Here is a 19,232-nt window from a genome sequence, read left to right as displayed (position 1 = left end):
TGGATTCCGGGTGATAGACTAGCAGCCTTTGCAAAATGGGGTTTTATAACTAGTACTTAAAGACCGGTTCTTCCTCTAGTTTTGCATCTTACTGAGTCTTATTCCCTCCATGTGACTTCAGAGTAAATACCGTCAGCATCCCCAGTCATTCAAGTTCACGGCCGTGACAGACACTCCCAGCCTCACTCATGCAAAACTCAGCAGCCAGATTACAAATGAGGTAAAATCTCCGGATGGCTTTGGGATGGGCTTTTGAAAAAACTGCTTGATGGTGGAAAAAGTATGTGTGAATATTTGTGTGGTTGGGGGTGGCGGGAAGCACGGGTGTTTGCATGGAAGTTGGGAAAGAAAAGAACGTTGTTAGGCGGAGCCTAACTGGTTTCCAGAAGGGAGAAGAAAGGCCCAGTTGGAAATCTGGTTTCATCTGCAAGCTCACCCCCCAAACGCAGTCACAGACCAGCAATGTCAGCATCTCCCGGGAGCCTGTGAGAAATGCCCAACCTCAGGCCCCACCCCAGACCCACCGAATCGGCATGGTCATGGAGCAAGATCCCCAGGGTTTCCTCTACCCATTCAAGTTGGAGAAGTACTGGGCTGCTATGCGTTTGTCCTAGCTTGGCAAAGATTGGCTGCCCATTTTCACAAGGTCATCCTGTGTGATGGTCATGGGAATATCTGCGTCTGTCCACGGACTGTGATGCAGTGTGATGTTTGCCCCATTTCTTGACTCTCTGCCTCCCCTTCCTCTCACTTGAATCCTTCTAGCATGGGGGTTGGGAGGGGGCCCGGGGAAGGACTCTCATTCCAGAAAATCACCCTGGCAGCTCTCCCTCTTCTTAGGGGCTCTCTCACAAGTTTGACATAGCAAGTGAGCTTGGCAGAGAATGAAGTGTTGCATCATCATCATGAGTTTTTAAGATTATTCTTCTGATCCTCACTTTCAGAAGTCAGTTGGAAAAAAAAGTAGGGGAAAAAAATCTAACTCGTATTTTGAACCAGATTAAATCGTAAATGTAAATATAAAATACTGTTTTTCCTACCTAAAAAAAAAAAGCCAGTCGAGATCTGGCTATTTATAGATTAGTTCCCACTCTCACCCCAAGCTCGGGATAAGGAAGCCCAAAGAGTAGTGTGGCAACGTTGTCCATTTTAAAATTCCCACCGAACCCTCCTTGCCTGCTTTGTCATCTGGGTGCTGTGGGGCAAGGGTGCCTCCTGCAGTAGTCCCTGGCTCGGAGAGCTCAGCAACCAGAGAACCATTTCTAATCACGAGAATGAATGTTTTCCGAGGGGCTGAGGCTGTGCCCGGCAGCACTGGTGTGAGTTCACCCACCGGCGGCTCCCGAGATACCGCTAAAGGCTGCAGACTGGGCTTGGGAACCTCCCTTCCACCAAGCCCAGCTTCTCCTAAATTCCCCAGGCCTTAATCTTGTCTTTACCCTGTGTCTTCAGTGAAAAAGTCTACCACGGGAAGAACCACAACAGTATTCCGAAATGTGTTTTTCTTTCTTCAGCCTATTATTGGGCAAAGTGTAAAGGAGGACAGAAATATCTTTTCCTTTCCCTGTCTTAGGTTCTCGGCTGGGGCTCCGTAACAAAAGACAGGCTAACAAGAGAGAAGCCTGCACATCTATTTAGTATAAGGAAATGGAGACCAGAAGGAATAAACCTGGGCGTTTTTATTTTAGGTTTGATGAAAAGTGTAAAGTCGAGGGAAAATGTGGTGGGACGGAAGGGGATGAGCTGGGGGAATCTTGGCCAGATTTGTTCATTTGAATTCCTCTTGGGTCCCTCAAGGTCAGAGATAAGGTTCCTCCTTCCTCCGGCAGAGGGAGGGCGCCTCCCGCAGGAGGGGTGTGACCTGCTGCAGGGGAGAAGTTTCTTCCAGCACCTGCTGCTTCCTGATTCCTTCAGCTTAAAACAGTCACTCTGCCTAGGTACCGTATTTTGGGGTAACATGTCCTGAACCCCGTCACAAGCAACTTGCAGTTTCTTACATATTCCTTTCCTAGCGCCCAATTTGATGCACGAAAGACTGTCTTCATGGAGGCAAACATCTTCCCCAGGCTGAAGGTGTATCTGTGACACAGCCAGTGGCCTTTGACAAATGTATTTCCCGATTGCAAAGGAGGGACTCCTCCCAGCCCTGCTGAAATGCACAGCACTTACCTTCTTGCTTTTTTTTCCCCCTGCCCAGCGCCTCTATAAAGCAGCAGGAGAGGATGCAAGACACCAGTACACAATGACCCTGGGCCTGCCGGAGTTTGTCCGAGCGAAAACAAACGCGGCCAATCTGAGTGACGTAAGCCTTTCCCCTCGCTGAAGTTGAGGCCTTCTCCGGGGCCACCTACATCCGTGTCTGTGATGGGCTCTCACAGGGACCCTGCTGGTGTTCATAGCAACTTAAAAAAAATGCATCTTGTAGATGCTCATGTTAAATATACCCTTCCACAGACACACTGATATATACATGTCAGGGCCCACGACCACGTGGGTGCTAATGAGCTCTTTCTTTGCAACATAGAAAGCTTTTTGCTTGTCAGGAATCGATTCTGGAATACCACACTACAAATGAGAGGGGTTGCCTTTGTTCATTGAGTCATGTAATTTTTTTTTTTTCAAAAGAAGATCTACATGTGTTCCTTCCATAGGCAAAATACAAGGAGTCTTGGCGGAATCTCCGTGCTCAAGGCTACAAGCTGACAGTAGACGCTCTCCCCTTCCAGGCGGCACGGGCCTCTGGAGATCTAGCCAGTGATGTGAGTCGAATGATATGACCTTCCATCTCGCCTAATTTCTGTTAACTTCATGTAAAACAATGTCTGCGGCTGATTTTCCTGAATTAAAGCAAATCTATCGCCATGTGAGACAGGGTGTCACCTGCAGAATCTATTAGTTATGAATGAGGTTCTTTGACGGAGATAGGGAAAGGAAGGCTCTCGTAATCAGAGGCTAAATGCAGGCAAAGGTCTCCAGCAGGAAAAAGATGATGACTTAGATCTAATTGCAGTGTCCAAGCAACGAGCCCCTGGAGTGTGTGAACTGCCTATTTTCGAACTCCACCCAGAGCTGGAAAGAGAACCGCAGTCGAAACTAGGGGAGGGCCGTAGCACGTCTCCCTCTTGGCTCTCAGCAGTTGCCGGCGTTGGCGGCAGGGTTTGCAGTCTGTGTCTCAGCCACTCTGTTGATAACGTCCATAGCTTTGGGACATGAAGGTGACTTTCTCTTTCCCGCAAACAAATCACAGAAAATGTCGACTTCAAATAAGTGGATCCCGTCTTTGGGGTTTGATGTTTTGCCAAGTGCTAGGGGATAAAGCACAAGTTTCTCTTAGACGAGTTTTGATAAATTCCTTCTGGCCATAGGACATGTAAGGGGAGCGGGGCCCTCCCTTTGGTTCTAAAGATCCGGTTTTAATCAGATGGGAGGAATGGAGCGGTGTTTTAATTATTCCTCCCCCAGGGAGGAAGCATGCTCTCAGGACAACCTTACTGTGGTTTTTCTTATAATCATCCCCTCCTGGTGTAAGAACAGGTGATTTTTGTAGTGTCGGCAAGGAAAATGCACAGGTGGAATAAAGCGGGCCAAATGTCGGCGCCTGACCACCTGGTCCTCCCCTCCAGTTTCTCTACAGACATGACTTCGTGAAGGAGCGGGGGAGGCTGATCGGGGCCCGGAGTGTGAGCGATGACCCCCGGCTCCGGCACTGCCAGCAGATGGGCCATGTGCAGAGCGAGCTTCAGTACAGGAGGGAGGCGGCGGGTGGCCGAGGCCAGTGCCACCTGCCCTTGGACATGGTGCCCCTGGTCCACGCCAGGAAGGCCCAGGCCCTGGCCAGTGACCATGACTACAGGACACGGTGCCACGCATTCACGGCATTGCCTGAGGACCTGAAGATGGCCTGGGCCAAGCGGGCTCACGCTCTGCAGAGTGAGGTAGGGGGCACCCCTGGATCGCAGCCCATCAGCCCCTGACCCTTCTCCTCCCACCAGGCTTGGGTGGAAATCTCTGCTTCTTTCCCAGCCTTTCAGATCCTCGTCCAGATCTAACAACAATGACTCATTTGGTCTGCGTCTTGTAGGCTGGAATTATTCAGTCAATCATTCAACAAATATTTACTGAGCACCTACTACATACCAGGCACCACTCGAGGTCCTGGGGATACCGTTATCAACAAAAGAGTCAAAAAACCCCTGGAGTCATGGAGTGTCCCTCCTATGGGAGGGAGATGAAGTATGAGTGAGGGACAGAGAAGGTCAGATGGCGAGACGCTATGGGGACAAGCAGAGCAGGGAGCCACGTGCAGGGTGAGCACATTTGTGTACCTGCATGTGTACAGCCTAACGTGGGGTCAGTGCTCTGTCCAGGCCACGCCCTACCACGTACGGGTGCTGGTTCGATCTGCTCTTAGTCCCACACTCCCCTCCGTGGTCTCAGGCAGGCACTGCAGGGTGTCCTGCAAAGCACAGGCAGGGACAGTCAATGGGACAGCCCCGGCCCCTCCCTTTATGGCCTCAAGAGACTCCTAAAGCTCTCCCGCCTCCAGTTTCTCCATCAGAAATAACAACAGCAGCAATAACAATACCTGGGAAACACGGAATGCTTATCCTGGGCCAGGCGTTGGCTTAAATATTTCGCATGAACGATCTCATGTAGTATCTGAGGAGGTAGTACTGCCATTTTTATAGATGTGGTCATTAACCTATAATCTTCAGTGACTTGCTGAGGGTCATAAGCTGGCAGGGAAATGACTTGCTCAAGACCATACAGATAGTAAGAGGCAAAGCAGGGGCTCTGGGCTCCTGACTCGGGGTTCGGTGCTCTCTGGCTCCTCCAGGTGGCTGGATTAGGAACCCAGGAGCTCTGGCTCCTGTGTGTTCTCTTAAGGACCACCTATGGGGCATCCCCAGTGGACAGCATTTGGTGGCTCCTCTGAACATCTGAACAAGCATTTGAACCCCAAAGTTCTTCATTAGGTGGGAATAGGAGCCCATCCTTTGAGGACAGAATGAGATAATGAATCTAAAGCAAACCACATCCCATGTAGGGTAGTGGTTATAATGGTTATTATTAATATGACAAATATACCCCTTCCCCTGGCCACCTCCTGGGTGCAGTTGATCATGTCATTCCTGTTGGAACTCAGGGGCTGAAAGCTACAGCTCGTTGCACCTGCCACCCTGTGCTCCAGAATCGGGGTGCTGGGAGACCCCATGTGTGAATCTGAATGTGACTTCTAGGTCTTAAGATACACAAGGGCCAATAGCAAAGCTGCCATTTGGAAAAGCCAGATTCAACCAGGCAGCCTGAGAAGGTCTCTATTATCTTAGAATCCTTCTTGGAACCCATCTTTGAGTAGCCCGTTCTCCCCAGCCCTCCTCCCCCCTCCCCATCTTTCATGGTGAAGTCTGGGGCTGGCGTGTTGTTTTTAGGGTCTGCGTGAATAGTCAAAGCTGGGCTGGGAGCTGCAATATCAATAGACAATCCATTTATAAGAGACTCTGAGGCGCAGTCAGATCTTTGGGGAACCAGCATCTTGCCTTCTGACTTACCTGCGATCGTACTGTTCAGCTCAACAAAAGGCAAGTTGAAAGAGCGCCCCCCACTTCATCTCACTTATGAAAGGAGCAAGGCCTGGCTGTGAAGAGGCCCTGTAGGATTATTCTCTCTAACTTAGAAATTTATCCAATTTTCTCTGTTCTTTATCAGAGTGGAAAGCAAAAGCTTTGCCGGTGTAGACTGAAAGATCGCGGTATAAAAAGCCATCTCACTGACATGGGGTTTTGAAACGTGCTCCTGAACCTGAGTGATGTCTTCCTGCACCAGTTGGAAAGCAGAGTTGAATTTGCACAGGGGCATTAACCAGCAGACAGTAGATCAGAAATGGACCCTCTTTGAGGCCAGCTGTGAGGAGTACTGTGATTCCTGAAATGAAAGAAAACTAAAAAGGCCGACAGGCTGATTTCAGGAGTGGTATTTTGCGTTACAGCAAAGCTTATATCTAAATTAGAGAAATGCTATCAACTTCGTTTAGATCCAAATTTTAGATTTCCTTAGAGAGGCTTTTTCCACCTTTAAAAATGCCTCATTTCCATAAGGAGAGGAAGAAAAGCTTTCAAGCGCCTGTCTGTTCACAGGTAATGGGGGTGCAGGTCAAGGAATAGTAATGAGTGAACATGTTGGGTGATTCCTGATCAGACCCATTGTCTTAAAGCACCATGTACTGTTTTCTCCCGGCAGTTGATGCTGGAGAGAGGTCTAACCTTCTGACTCCTTCAAATGAAGAAAATGGATAAAGCTTAAACCCATTTGTGCAATATAATCAAATCATGAGTAGCAGTAGGTGGTGGGGGTAAACCGAGGCACAGAAAGATTAAAATGGCTCTCGCGCCGTTGGCCAGTGGCATCCAGGTTTGCTCCAGTTTTGAGAGTCCGGCTATAATTGTCTGCCCCTTCGCCCACCACCGCAAGAAAAAAACAAATCTAACATACAGAGTGGCTTTTACCCCTCAGGACTCTCAGGTGTTTTCATGGGAACAGAGGGGTTGTCATGACCTCCAGGTATCACAGAGAGAAACTGAGTCACATTTCGGTACAGTGATTTGCTCCGAGTCACAGCGGGTTTGATCCAGAGCTCAAAGCCCTTTTATCAGCTGAAAGTGTGGAGAACATTTCTGTTTAGGCGGGCGGTCAGTGGCCTCGCTGCCAGACTGAAACAAAATAACCAGGGCTGATGTGTGGGCTGGGGCGTATATATACTCGGAGCCTCCTTAAGTGATCACTCCCACAGGTCACCACCTTCCGCTTTGGATCCGGCCACTTCACAGGCAGGGCTGTCTCATATCTTATGCGCAATTCATTATTTAATTCTGGGTGGGGCAGAAACTCCGTTTGACATAATGACATGTAGAAGGCACCCCACGTGCCGGTGTTGAAAAATTGTGATGAAGCATGGTTACAGGATGCCCCAGCAGTCTTCGACACTCTCCTGAGAAAAGCCAATGGTTTTCTTCCCACAGTTTCGCTACAAGTCAGACCTGATGGGCATGAAGGGGACCGGATGGCTGGCGCTGCACTCCCCGCAGATGGAGAGCGCAAAGAAGGCCGGGGAACTCATCAGTGAGGTACCACTAACCTGACTCTACCAGAAACGCAACCTGGCATGAATTTCCTCCTGACGAGGGGACCTGTGGATGCACTGGAGACCCCGAGAGGCCCCCACGGCCGCTGGACTCCAGATATTTTTCTGGGACCATTTGCAACCAAATCCCCAAGACAGAATAAGATTTCCCTTCAAATGAATTCACTTGCTGGGAGTTATAGGCATGTTCCAACCAGGCAGTGAAAGTGGCATGAGGCATTAGAAGAGTCTCAACAGATGCGTTACGTACCGGTATGGTCTGAACTGGCCCATTGTTTTCACGGGGGGCGAGGCGAGGATTTGCCTCCCACCTCCTGAGTTGCTCGGAGAGTCCAGTGCCCAGGGGTTATCTGACTTCAGGAGGTGGTGTATGTTGCACAGGCACAGTTACATGAACTGAACTCCCCACCCTGTTGATGACCTACAGGTTCTTGCCCTGGGATCTCCTTGAGGGTGGCGCTGCCTTCTTCAGTTCCTTAAAAACAGAACCTACTTGGATAGGGTCTGAGCAAGGCCACCTGGATGCCGGATCCTTCCCTCTACTGAATTCCTCTGTTGGGATGAGCTGTGGTATTTTGCAGCCTCTCTTTGCAAGAGAGTAAATACCTGTAAAATGTTCCTCATCACAGAGGCAGCTGGAATCTCTTCCGTAGGCTACCGAGGTGCCCACCAAGAAGAGAGACGTGTCTTCCAGTCATGTCGTTGGTACCTTTGGTCCTGAGTAGGTGGGGTCAAGCTGCATCCAGAAAAGTGCCTTGACTGTTTCACGAGAATCTTGGTGTTTCTCTTACAGACCAAATACCGTAAAAAACCAGACACTATCAAGTTCACCACGGTGGTTGACTCCCCGGACCTGGTTCATGCCAAGAACAGCTACGTGCATTGCAACGAGGTGGGTGTTTCCCCCACTCATCGCAGGCTCAGGAGTGGGCTGTGCTGTACAGTGGGCAGTGCTGAAGAACACGGGCTCCGGATGGGTGTGAGTGCAGACTTCTGTCCCTCACCTGGCTGACCTTGGACCAGTCACTTAATCTCGTCTAACTCCCATTCCCTTATTTGAAAGGAGTGTGACGATAGCATTTCCTAGGACTGGGCAAACTAAATGAGGATTAAACAAACAAAAGTACTTGAAGCTTTTAGCAAGTATCTGGAACATAGTAAGTCCTTAATAAATGTCCCTTTCTATGGTTTGATACATAATCCTAACTATAATAATGCTAAGTATTACTGATGCTCCCTTACCAAACAGGGCAGATACATCTTAATTTTTGATAGATGACAATGAAATTAAAAGCTGAATATAAACCATTAGGGAAAAAAAAAGAGAACAGCTTTACCAAAAGCTTCTTTCTGCTTTTACTCTCTGTATGATTTAGCCCCATTTCTCCTCTCCTGTATTTATTGCAAAGAATAGGAAATGAAATATTTTTTTTTCTCTGAAATTGTCCAGGGATTGGACTTTGCCCACACACACTGACAGAGCTGCCCCATCCTCACACAGAGTCCAAATGTTGTACTGACCAGTTCATGTTTGCAAACCCCAAATTGAATGTGGGACAGGGTCGGGATATTAAATATCATATTTCCCCTCTACAGATAGACAAGACTTAGCCACTCCCTACAATTGTTTGCAGTTCTTAGACCACTGCCCTAAAAGTAGCAACTAAGATTAAGCTTGAGTTTTAAAATTGTGTCTTCTTGGGACCCAGGGTGGACTATGAAAACTTCAAATTTCTGTACATATGCTAAGGCATTTAAAGGTTTTTAGCTATGGGGTCTTTTTACTATGTTTATTAATATCAAATAACAAAGGCATTGAAGCATCTTGTTACTAGTAAAATGCTTGAACAATGCCCAATTGCAAAGATTCCCCGAAATATCCACTCACTTTCACCATTTGTAAAACACACAGGAATAGCCAGCCAGGGTGACGCGGCCCATTTGGAGCAGATCTTGATGAATATTTTAAGCAGGGGTCATTTAAACCACCTCCCTCACCTGACCCCGGTTGCATGTGTCCCTCCCTCCCTCTGGGTTCTGGAGGGGTGCTCTCCACGTGCAGGGGTGGCTTCTGTGCCCTTGGTGGGCACGGGGGTGGGAGGGGTGGGCAAGGGGATCAGCCTGCTCTACACCTGCGGCCGCAGCACGGGCAGTTCTCCAGTTACCATGAGCCTTCTTCCCTGCAGCGGCTGTACAGGTCTGGGGATGCCGAATCCCTGCACAGATACACCCTGGTCCCTGACCACCCCGATTTCACCAGAGCCCGCCTCAACGCGCTGCATCTGAGCGATGTAAGTGAACTGGTGGTTCATGTGGGGTGTGCCCGTTTCTGTGAAATTATCTGTGCCCAAATTGGATTTTATTTGCTTAAAAAAAAAAGTTCCTAGAAAGGAAGACTGGGAACCGAAAGAATCCTGGACTGGGAGTGGGACAAATGGCATGTGTGATTTTGAGTTGATGTCCTTGCTGGGCCTCAGTTTCCTCAGCTGTAAAATGGGGATGGAGCTATGCCAGCTGACACCTGTGGTTCCTTCCAGCTCTCAAATCCTGATGCTGGGCGTGGCTCCAAAGACCCCGGTCCTGTGCTGGGTTACGGTCAGAGGAGTGGTGCCCTGGCTCTGGCAGGTGTAGACGGCTGCTCTGTCCAGTCCCTGGACACCTCTCCTTAGCCATTCAGAGCAGTGTAAGTTTGGAGACAGAGTGGCGCTTTCTCACCCTGCAGTTTAGAAAGATGCTGCAATTGTAGTCCATTGGGTCCAAACACAATCCGCTCCTTTGTGCCTGAGGCTGTGGCCCCCCACATGTCTGTTTCCCTTGGATGTGTGCCCTTTGCGTGCATAACCAAGCTGCTGTTTCCTAAACCCAGGCTTGTTGTTAGCAGGGGTTGGAGGCCCCTGGTTGTAATAGAATAGGCGGCCGCTCTGCCGGCAGCGCTGTGATCCTGGGATAACAGGTATCGAGGCGGCGGAATCAAAAGATGCTGTCAGATCAGAATAACACAGGCAGAGTGTGTCGGCCTGGGGCAGCGCGGGGCCTCCCAGAGTCTGGCCATTCTTCCCTCCCTGGCCTGGCCATTGTGTCCTGGGGCTCCGTGCAGATCAACAGCTGCTGCCGTTCACCCCAGAGGTGGCTGCCTTGCAGGGGCTGGCGAGAGGCGCCTTCTAGTTAGCGTGTGTATTAGTTTGTTGCGTTTGTAAAGCCCTGTGGGATCCCACGCGGTGAATGCGACGGTGCTTTGTAAATATGAGTTATTATGACCATTTGATGCTTTTGAGGGATGCACGAGGGATAATTTTAGAACGGCAGCTCTGGTGGGCTGACCTCCATCTGGGGAAGCGGGACCTCCCCCTCGACAGAGCTTGGACAAAAAAATCCATCTCATTAATGCTTCAAGGACAGGGGAAGGCGCAGCCTCCATTTGAGGAACTATTGGAGGCCCCATCGCCCTGGAAACTGGGATAAAACTGCCAGTCTATGTGAGACGCAGCTTAAGGAGGACAGCCACCCCAGGCTGGTGGCAGAAGCATCTTTCCTCTCACATGGGATGCCAGTCTGTAGAGTCCCGGAGCTGAAATTAGCCGCCAGGGCACGCGGGTATGGAGAACTCATGAACCTCTTTTGAAAGAGCACTTCTTCGGGGGCGTGTGGAATACGCACAATTGGATCAAGTGCTCTGTGAGGAAGATGTGGAGGGAAAGTGACCTTCCTGGGCAAAGAAAGCCATTGAGATGTGTAAGGCAGCCGAAATAACTAAAAATCAAATGACTCTAATGTGTGAGGATGAGGGCAAAACTGTGCCCACTGTGATAAAGAAGAGGAACGCCCAGGGTTCCAAATCAAAGTGCCTGCGGAATCTAAAGACTCCCAGTGGCAAGGCAGAAACCTCAACAGAATGGGAAAAACTCAGGCAGGAAGCTGTGACAACCAAGCAAACAGTACACAGGAGCGAGCGCCTCGGGGAGAACCCCAGTTTGGGCCATGCCCTCCAGCTGACCCTCAGTCCCAGAGACTCGGAAGCTGGGGTGCGTCAAACACCAAAGTGGGGTGACATTGGTGTTTGATGCTGTGGAAAGACTGGTGTCATTTCCTAGCCCAGATCTGGTGCGAAGACTCTTATTAGGGAGGCACTGACAGTCCCCTTTCCAGGGAATGATCTGGACGTTGCTAGTCTGCTGTCTGCGGGACACCGAAGCAGGCAGCAGAATGCTCCAGGGCTCGGTGGTCTGTCATCTGAATGCTCCTCCCCTTCTACGTGCCTCTCAGTCATGCCTGCTGAACTCAGCACTGACCCAGGAGATCTCATCCTTTGGGCCCTGTCTGTGGTTCATCAGTTAGATGATCACCCCAGCGAGGACCGACTCTGTATTTCTAGGCCCTTGAACCTAGGAGGTACTTGGCTCGTGTTGGGTGTTGGAGTTGGAGGCAGAGACGAAGGTGAAGGTGACGGCAGTCAGCAGGACCTCACTCATCGTTTGATGAGATCCGCTGTGCTTGGCTCGAGCCTTCCGTGATCCCCTCTAGTCTGGGCCCAGTTGTAGGGTGGCGTGACACTTTGCTTTTTTTCTCCCACTCCTCTTTGGCTTAATCCCCCCAAATCCCTGCAGAACAGAGCTTTGGCCTTAACCTCTATTTCCAAGTGACAGAAGTAAGGTTCTAAGGGTCCCCTGACTTGCCCTGGCTCTCAGAATGAGTGAGCGCCCGACATGGCCTGGGGCTGTCACTTTGTCACCTGCTGGTGATGCGCCTTGCATGCTGTCTCCCTTCTCTGTGGCGGGATAGAGGACAGCCTTCCGTTGGGATCTCCAGGTGATGCCTTTCATGGAGCCTTTCCCTTATCTTGAAAAAAAATATGAGCTGCATGAAGGCACGGGAGATTTTGATGCCTCCATTGGTGATGTGGGTCTACCTGAGGACTAAGAGGATGTGATTACAGACTCCCGGAGGGTATGTGAGAACAACTTGAAAAGGTGAAAAATGAAAGAGAAAGATGTGAAATGCATGGGTCAGGAACTCAGTCAGGTTCCTGACAATCAATTTAATTCAGGTGAAGGCTCTCCCCTCAGTGCAGGCACCAGGGGTGCATATGGGATGCAGCGTGCTTCACAGGGATGCTGTGAGGTGGCATCAGAGGTAGACAAGGGGCCCCAGGAAGCCAGTGGAGCCGATGAACACATGGGTGCCGGGACCCAAGGCATGGCACTTTCAGCGTGTGGGAAGAAACAGGGTTCTTGAACTTTGAGCTCTGGCATCTAGAAGCTGCAACCTGGAGGCGCTGAAAGTGAAAGCAAAGACAGGAAGGAGTGAGGCAGGTGACATCGGACGTAGCAAATGAGCCAGACCCATAGACCCCCACGGCCCACAGGAGCAGGGCCTGATGCTCAGGCTGGGGGCTTAGAGCTGAAGCCCCTGGTGGCCAGCCCCACCAGTCCCAGAGCTGCGGAGGTCCTCAGGATGGACGTGGGGCCAGGGATTCTGCCATCCGGGAGCCAGCAAGGCAGAGGTTGTGTGTTTAGGAGCTACTCCCGCTGAGACCCAGCAGCACATCAGACACGGAGCTACTCACTGCTTGCTCACTCATTTCTTTTTTTCCTCAACTAGAAAGTCTACCGAAACTCTTGGGAACAGACCCGGGCTGGCGGCTATGACTTCAGGCTGGACGCCATCCCATTCCAGACGGCCCGGGCGTCCAGGGAAATTGCCAGTGATGTAAGACCCCGCCTTCACTCCCTGCTCTGTCACTGATAGGTTTTACTCCAGTTTGCCCAGTTCTGTTGAAAGGCAAAGCGCTAAGAACCAAAACTGAACCGGTATTTCAAATGAAAGAAAAAATGGACCTTATTTTCTAGCATCGTAGCCAGAAATTTAGAATTGGGGAGGGTTGTTTTCCCATGTCCTCTCTTTTAAGAAGGGCACTCTTAAAAGTTGATGCATGTGGATGGTAGCGGTACCTAGAAGTCAACTAACACGTCCTTGCCTTCAATAAGTGGACCTTTTTTCTTAGCTGAAGGGCACTGTGGTGGGCTAGAAAGAGATTGGGCCCCCCCCCAGGTTGACTTGAGTTCAAATCCGGGCTCAGTCACCGAGGAATTGGCTCTGTGGTCTTGGGCAAGTTGCTTAAACTCTCTGAACTCAAATTTCTACATCTGAAATAGAGAATCTCATACTTGTCTCCTAGAATTCTTATAGGGAAGAAAATAAAGGGGTTTACAGTGTCATGCACGTAGCAGGTGTTCAAAACATTAACTGCTACTGTTGAAGGGGAAGACATCTTCACTAGATTTGTGATCATTCATGAACGGCTTGTTACTGGGATAAGTACAGAAATCAAGAGCAAGAGTTTAGAAACATTTTTTAGCAGTTAGACATTATGACATCCTGACGTGTGACCCGTAGACTCATCTGGTTGAGCAGAGGGGAAGCCAGCTTGGGTGTCATCAAATGCACCTGCTACTGCTTACCTACCGATCACAGGCTGTAGGACCACACGTTGGACTTTGAGGGATTGGAAATTTAAAAAAGCAAAATAAAGTGAATCCTGCTCTTCGCTGTGGATGGTTTGAGGAGCACTGGACTGGGTCTCTGAAAGCTGGAAAGAATCAAAGGCTGGGTGCCTGCTGACAGAAAGGGCGCAGTCCTCCTGCTGCTGGATTAGCAGCTGTTAGAGCAGCAATGATACCAGTGGCCGCCACGCAGGACATCTCACTGAATCCTCTCAGTGTCCCATGGGGTGGATGATCATGCTTCTATGTTATCAGGTGGGGAAACCAAAGGCTCAGAGAGGCTCAGTAGCTGACCCAAGGCCACACAGCTGGGAGGCCACAGAGGGAGACAGAGCTCCCAGGTCGACTTGAATCCAAAGCTGTGCCCTTAACCCACTGTTGAACTTCCTGCTGAGAATCCCGGGGGCTGGCCCTGGAGGGGAGGTGGGCACCCGTGACTCAGCTCTGCTCCTCTGACCTGCAGTTCCGGTACAGAGAGGCCTTCCTGCGGGACCGGGGCCTGCAGGTTGGGTACCGCAGCGTCAACGACGACCCAAGGATGAGGCATTTCCTCAGCGTCGGCAAACTCCAGAGTGACAACGAGTACAAGAAGGACTTCGCCAGGACCCGGTCCCAGTTCCACAGCCGCCCGGACCAGCCCGGCTTCCTCCAGGCCAAGAGGAGCCAGGAGCTGGCCAGCGACGTGAACTACAGGCAGCCCCTGCCCCAGCCCTCCTGCGACCCGGAGCAGCTGGGCCTGAAGCATGCACAGAAGGCCCACCAGCTGCAGAGTGATGTGAGCAGCCCTCACCCGCTTGGCCGAGGCCCTGCCTCTTCATGAGAGATGGCCGTAACCCCACATCCCACGTTACCCCCAGGGAGGAGCTGGGCTGAGCTAGAACCAGGAGACCTAACACGAAAGCACAGGCAGAAATGACAAGCATTGCAATGTGTCGGGTCCCTACTGTGGGCCAGGCCCTGTGCCACATGCTCTTCGAGCATTGTGCTGGGTAGCGCCCCCAGCCACCCCGTTACTGCCCCAGTTTACAGATGAGGAACCTGAGGCTTAGAGAGGTTAAGTAACTTACTCAAGATCACACAGCAAATAAGTGGCAGAGCTGGGATCGGAGCCCCATTTGGTTTGATGTGAGAGCCCAGTTCTTGGTCGCTGTGCCGGTCTGTTTTCAAGGGATCTTAGTGGTCGCCCAGCCCAGCCCAGCCCGTGCACTTTCTCTGGGAGGCAACTGAAGCCGAGAGTAGAGAAATGACTTCCCTAAGGCCACAGAGCAAGTTAAGGTGGGGCCTCGGCCTTGAACCAGGTCTCCCATCCACCACCCCCATTGCAGCTCCCATCACTTGAAGGGGAAGATGCAGGGGACTGTGTCCTGCTGGCTCAGCGAACAGCACATGGGGTCCTCAGCGCCAGCTTCTGCTTAAGACGAGTTTACTCCCTTGTCCCAGCCTCACTGACAACGTAGTTCCCCAGGGCGGCCTTTTTAAGCCTCTCCACTCTGTGCCCAGACCACCCTGAGCCCTGCTGACCTACTCCTCTTGTTTCCCCCCGTTCCCCCAAGGTCAAGTACAAATCTGACTTGAACCTGACCAGAGGTATTGGCTGGACACCTCCTGGCTCGTACAGAGTGGAGATGGCACGGCGGGCTGCAGAACTGGCCAACGCCAGGCGCCTGGCTCTCCGGGGGGCTGACGTGAGTAGCGGGCTGCAAACCCACCCCGGCTTGCAGGGCCAGGGCGGGAAAGGCGAACTCACAGTTTCTTTTCAAACTTTATTTTTGGCCGAAGGTCAGCTGGCTCTAAAGAAGTGTGAAATGCAGCTCAGGCAAGGCGCCTAATTTCATGGGTCTGAGCTGACCAGGCAGATGACACCCGGGTTAAACTTCCCGCAGGGTTTTCTCTGAAGTCACAGCCATTAGTTCTTCGGAGACAGACGTGCCGGGGCTGCATCAGTCCGGGCCGAGGCAGCCCAGGCTGCGCCGACTGCTTGCTCGTTACATTCGCGGGAAGGGTCAGGGACTTGCTGGCTACAACAGTCTGGGTTTTGAACCCTCCTTTGTTCAGAAGAAAGAAGCCACGTCTAAATGAGAGATTGGCTTTGCTTCTTTCTCCTCCTTGCCTCGAGGATCCTTTTTCTTGGGGAGGGTGGAGGAGGGGAAAAGGAAGGGGAGGGCGAGCGTGTTAGACAGCTCGTCCTGCAGGAGCAGGGCGGGTGCTTCATCCTCACTCAGGAAGGTTGTGTGTGATTTCTGCAGCGGGAGCCGGAGGCTGTGGAGACTGGATATAATCAGAGAGGGGATGTGAACCCAGATGCCACTGAGATTCTGCACGTCAAAAGAAGGAGGGCCCTGCCGTTGTGAGTGGGCAGCATCTGCCCGGGATTCTTGGGGCAGAAGCTGGAGAGGAAATTTGCACGCCAGAGACTTGGCTTCAGTTGGGGCCAACTGTGAAAACAGCACACCGGCCCTTCCCCTGATCCTCCTTTATTAAAATAACAATTCCCTGAAAGTGAGTGGAGAATGTTGTACTTCGGTCCTCTGTCGAATACTGGAAGTGGGTGCTGGCTCTGTGGCACGCCTTGAGTGTCGGGAATGAGGAATAAAGTGGTAAAGGTGACGGCCACCGACACTGAGGCATCTGAAAGCGTGCATTTGCAAGTGTCCCAGGGGAAGGCAGTCTGTGAACACTGATTTTCTAGAAGGTACAGTTGTTGGAAGGGAAGCAAACAGCATGTATCTCAGGTTGATTCTCTCATTTCTGGGTTTCCCCAGGAGGGAGCCTGAGGAACTGGTGAACATGCTGGTCCAGGCTGGGCAGCAGTGGTCTCTGCTTAAGAGCATGGACCCTTGGAGGCCCCAAGGGGTGTCCACTGCTGCCCACGAGGCCTTGCCTTGTCTGGGTGCCAAGGAGGATGGGCTCTGGGCTTCGGAAGACACCTTAGACGCCAGCCTCCTTTTCCATGGTGGCTTTGATCCAATTCAGGAATTTGGTCACCTGGGTGTAGATGCCTGGCTTCTTCCCACACTCCAGGCCCCAGCTCACTATCCCGTAGACGTAGTAGGTGCCACCCTTCTCACAGGTCAGAGGACCCCCAGAGTCACCCTGCGGGACAAAGACACGTGAGTCAGCTTTGTGAATCACAGTCCATCTGGAGACACCCCCCACCTTCCGTGAGGGACGCCAGGGGATGATGGGATGAGATCAGTGGCCCTGGTGGAAAGTGGCAAGAAGGCTCTTCCTCTGCCTCAGATGGCACAGCGCTCTGAGCGAGAGAAGCGAAGACCAACTCACATCCTGAGTCAGGGAGGGCTTGGCAGAGAAGCCACAGGGCTGGGGCGCTGTGTGGGGGTCACACCTCTCCTTCCTGGCCTGTCATGACTCTTAGTCACAAGATGTTACTACCGTGTGTTCTCGGGGGCCCTCGACTTCTCATTCTGGCAGGGACCTGAGGGGCGGCACCTGCTGGGATAGAGCCCCTCCGGGACCCACAGGGCACACATGGGGCAGCGAGGCTGGGGCTCACAGGCAGCATGGCCTTGATGTTCAGCATGGCCTATGGAGTTAAGTCTGCTGGGCTCCAAACCAGGCTTGCCGCCTGCTGGCCAGCTGGGCCTCGGTGTCTCACGCTGTAAACCTCAACAGAACGCCCTCCCCACCCCGAGGTTTCTTGTGCGGAGTAATGTTTGTAAAAGTACAGAGAGCAGCGTCTGGTTCATATTAAGCCCTCAGGTAAAGGGGTCAGGATGAACCGGATGCTACCTGTCACACACGCTGCTGCCTGCACACTACGACTGGTAGGATGTTTAATGAACTGTCTGTCTCTCTCAGTCTTAGCCACAACCTCATGATCTCATGGGTACACTATTGCCATTTTATAGACTAGACACCCGGGATTGGAGAATTACTCTGATGCAGTGGATTGAATATTTGTGCCCCTTCTCTGCCCCAGATTCCTGTGCTGAAACCTAATACTCAGCGTGATGCTGTTGGGAGGTGGGGCTTTGGGGAGGTTATTAGGTCATGGGGGTGCAGCCGTCACACGTCCCTTACAGAAGGGACCCTAGAGATCTAGCTCTCTGTCCACCGTGTGAGGACACAACGAGAAGCCAGCAGTCTGCAGCCTGGAAGACGGTCCTCACCAGACCCCAGCCAGGCCGGCACCCCGACCTCAGACTTCCAGCCTCCAGAACTGCGAGAAGTAAATGTCTGTTGTGTAAGCCACCCAGTCTATGGTAATTTGTTAGAGAAGCTTGAGCTGACTAAGGCATAGGGTAAATGTCACAAAGTAAAGGACAGAACCAGGTTTCAAACCCATGACTGTCTATTTCCAAATCCTGCAAGGAAAGCCCTCAAAATATCTAGGGAATTGAACAATCTTTTTCTAACTCATCTTCTAGGGACTCAGGGCAAAGCACACCCACCTGCCCATGCCCCTCCTTTGAGTAAGTGGATATCTGTGGCCCCTTGGAAAGGGGCGGAGGGTCACAGTGGAACCTGGAGAGAGCCACTGTGATTTTCCATCCCAGAGTGGGCTCACGGCCAGCAGATCATTGTCGGGTCCCTTTGTTGGGAGGAGCTCAGATTTGAATGTGTCCCTGCTGGTGTCTCAAAGTCCTAGATGGAGGGGATGTCAGGCAGGCTCTGGGTTGGCAGTGGCCACAGAGGAGCTACTCAGCCAATTAATTTATTAGGGCTAAATCCGCCCCCCACACACTTTTACACACACACACACACATCCTAGTGATTAGTCAGTACTTTTGTGAACTCTCTGGCCTCTCATCTTTATCCTTCCGGCCACTGGTCTTTGGGACAGTTCCCCGCTTATTGGGATTTGCAGACACGCTGCCCAGCACTGAGTCCAGAAGGAGCATCGTCACATTTAAACACAGTGGAGCGAATTCCTGCTCTGCCTCCTGACCACCCAGGTGCTAGAGGCCAAGATAATTTCTCTTAGCATCTGTCCAATGGTGATGACGACATCCCCTCCACCAGGCTTAGAATTAAATTAGACAATCCAGGCAAAGTGACCGCTAGTGTTATCATGCCGAGTTGTCCTGGATTCATGTAGATTCAGATTTGCCACCTGTGCCTCGGTTTTGTGGCAGCTGGGCCACTGAACCCACCTCCAAGCCCAGGGCTCTAAGGGCCCCTTGTGCCCAGCATCAGGTCCCACCAGTCTCCCCTTCTCCAAGTGCCATTCAGCATCTCTGACCTGGCAGGAGTCTCGCCCAGGCTTCTGAAGGTTTCCTGCACAAATCATATTGTCATCGATCATGTGGTCATACAGTTGGCGGGAGTTGCAGACAGTGTTGCTGATCAGCTTGACTTTGGCATCCAGGAGCTGGCGGGACCCTTCTCCTAGGGGACAGAGTAAAGAGGTTGCCCCTGTAGGGACCAGGGTTGAACCTGCCCCACCAGAAGCCAGCAGGGGTCGGAAGAGGACCTCCAGCCCTGAGCTGGGGAAGGAAGGGTTTTTCCAGGAGACGGGCAGAGAAGCCTCCTCTTTCAGGGTTGGGGCTCTTTGCTTTCAGCTGACACCATGGCCCTGCAGAACTTCAATACTGTGCTAATCACCGTGGAGCAGAATCATTTATTCCCTC

The 19,232-nt window shown here is 51.6% G+C and overlaps 2 protein-coding genes across 3 annotated transcripts in view; one reads left to right on the top strand and one right to left on the bottom strand.

Moving 5' to 3' along the window:
- NRAP (nebulin related anchoring protein) overlaps positions 1 to 16,140 on the top strand; it is a 66,060-nt gene extending 49,920 nt beyond the window's left edge. For both annotated transcript variants that reach the window (XM_015235929.3, XM_006200196.2), the window contains 11 exons: positions 122 to 220; positions 2,198 to 2,302; positions 2,652 to 2,759; positions 3,624 to 3,935; positions 7,020 to 7,124; positions 7,935 to 8,033; positions 9,328 to 9,432; positions 12,740 to 12,847; positions 14,105 to 14,416; positions 15,195 to 15,326; positions 15,888 to 16,140. In XM_015235929.3, coding sequence (XP_015091415.2) covers positions 122 to 220; positions 2,198 to 2,302; positions 2,652 to 2,759; positions 3,624 to 3,935; positions 7,020 to 7,124; positions 7,935 to 8,033; positions 9,328 to 9,432; positions 12,740 to 12,847; positions 14,105 to 14,416; positions 15,195 to 15,326; positions 15,888 to 15,992 — 1,590 coding nt within the window. In that variant the 3' untranslated portion in view covers positions 15,993 to 16,140. The remainder of the gene's footprint in view (positions 1 to 121; positions 221 to 2,197; positions 2,303 to 2,651; positions 2,760 to 3,623; positions 3,936 to 7,019; positions 7,125 to 7,934; positions 8,034 to 9,327; positions 9,433 to 12,739; positions 12,848 to 14,104; positions 14,417 to 15,194; positions 15,327 to 15,887) is intronic.
- The window catches only part of HABP2 (hyaluronan binding protein 2), a 34,311-nt gene continuing 30,469 nt past the window's right edge, over positions 15,391 to 19,232 (bottom strand). Inside the window, exons 12-13 of the mRNA XM_006200195.3 lie at positions 18,845 to 18,990; positions 15,391 to 16,734 (exon numbers count right to left, since the gene is read on the bottom strand). Coding sequence (XP_006200257.1) covers positions 16,570 to 16,734; positions 18,845 to 18,990 — 311 coding nt within the window. The 3' untranslated portion in view covers positions 15,391 to 16,569. The remainder of the gene's footprint in view (positions 16,735 to 18,844; positions 18,991 to 19,232) is intronic.

The sequence above is a fragment of the Vicugna pacos genome, chromosome 11 (assembly GCF_048564905.1).
Source record: "Vicugna pacos chromosome 11, VicPac4, whole genome shotgun sequence".
Taxonomy (NCBI): domain Eukaryota; kingdom Metazoa; phylum Chordata; class Mammalia; order Artiodactyla; family Camelidae; genus Vicugna; species Vicugna pacos.
This window is presented reverse-complemented; position numbering and strand designations above follow the sequence as displayed.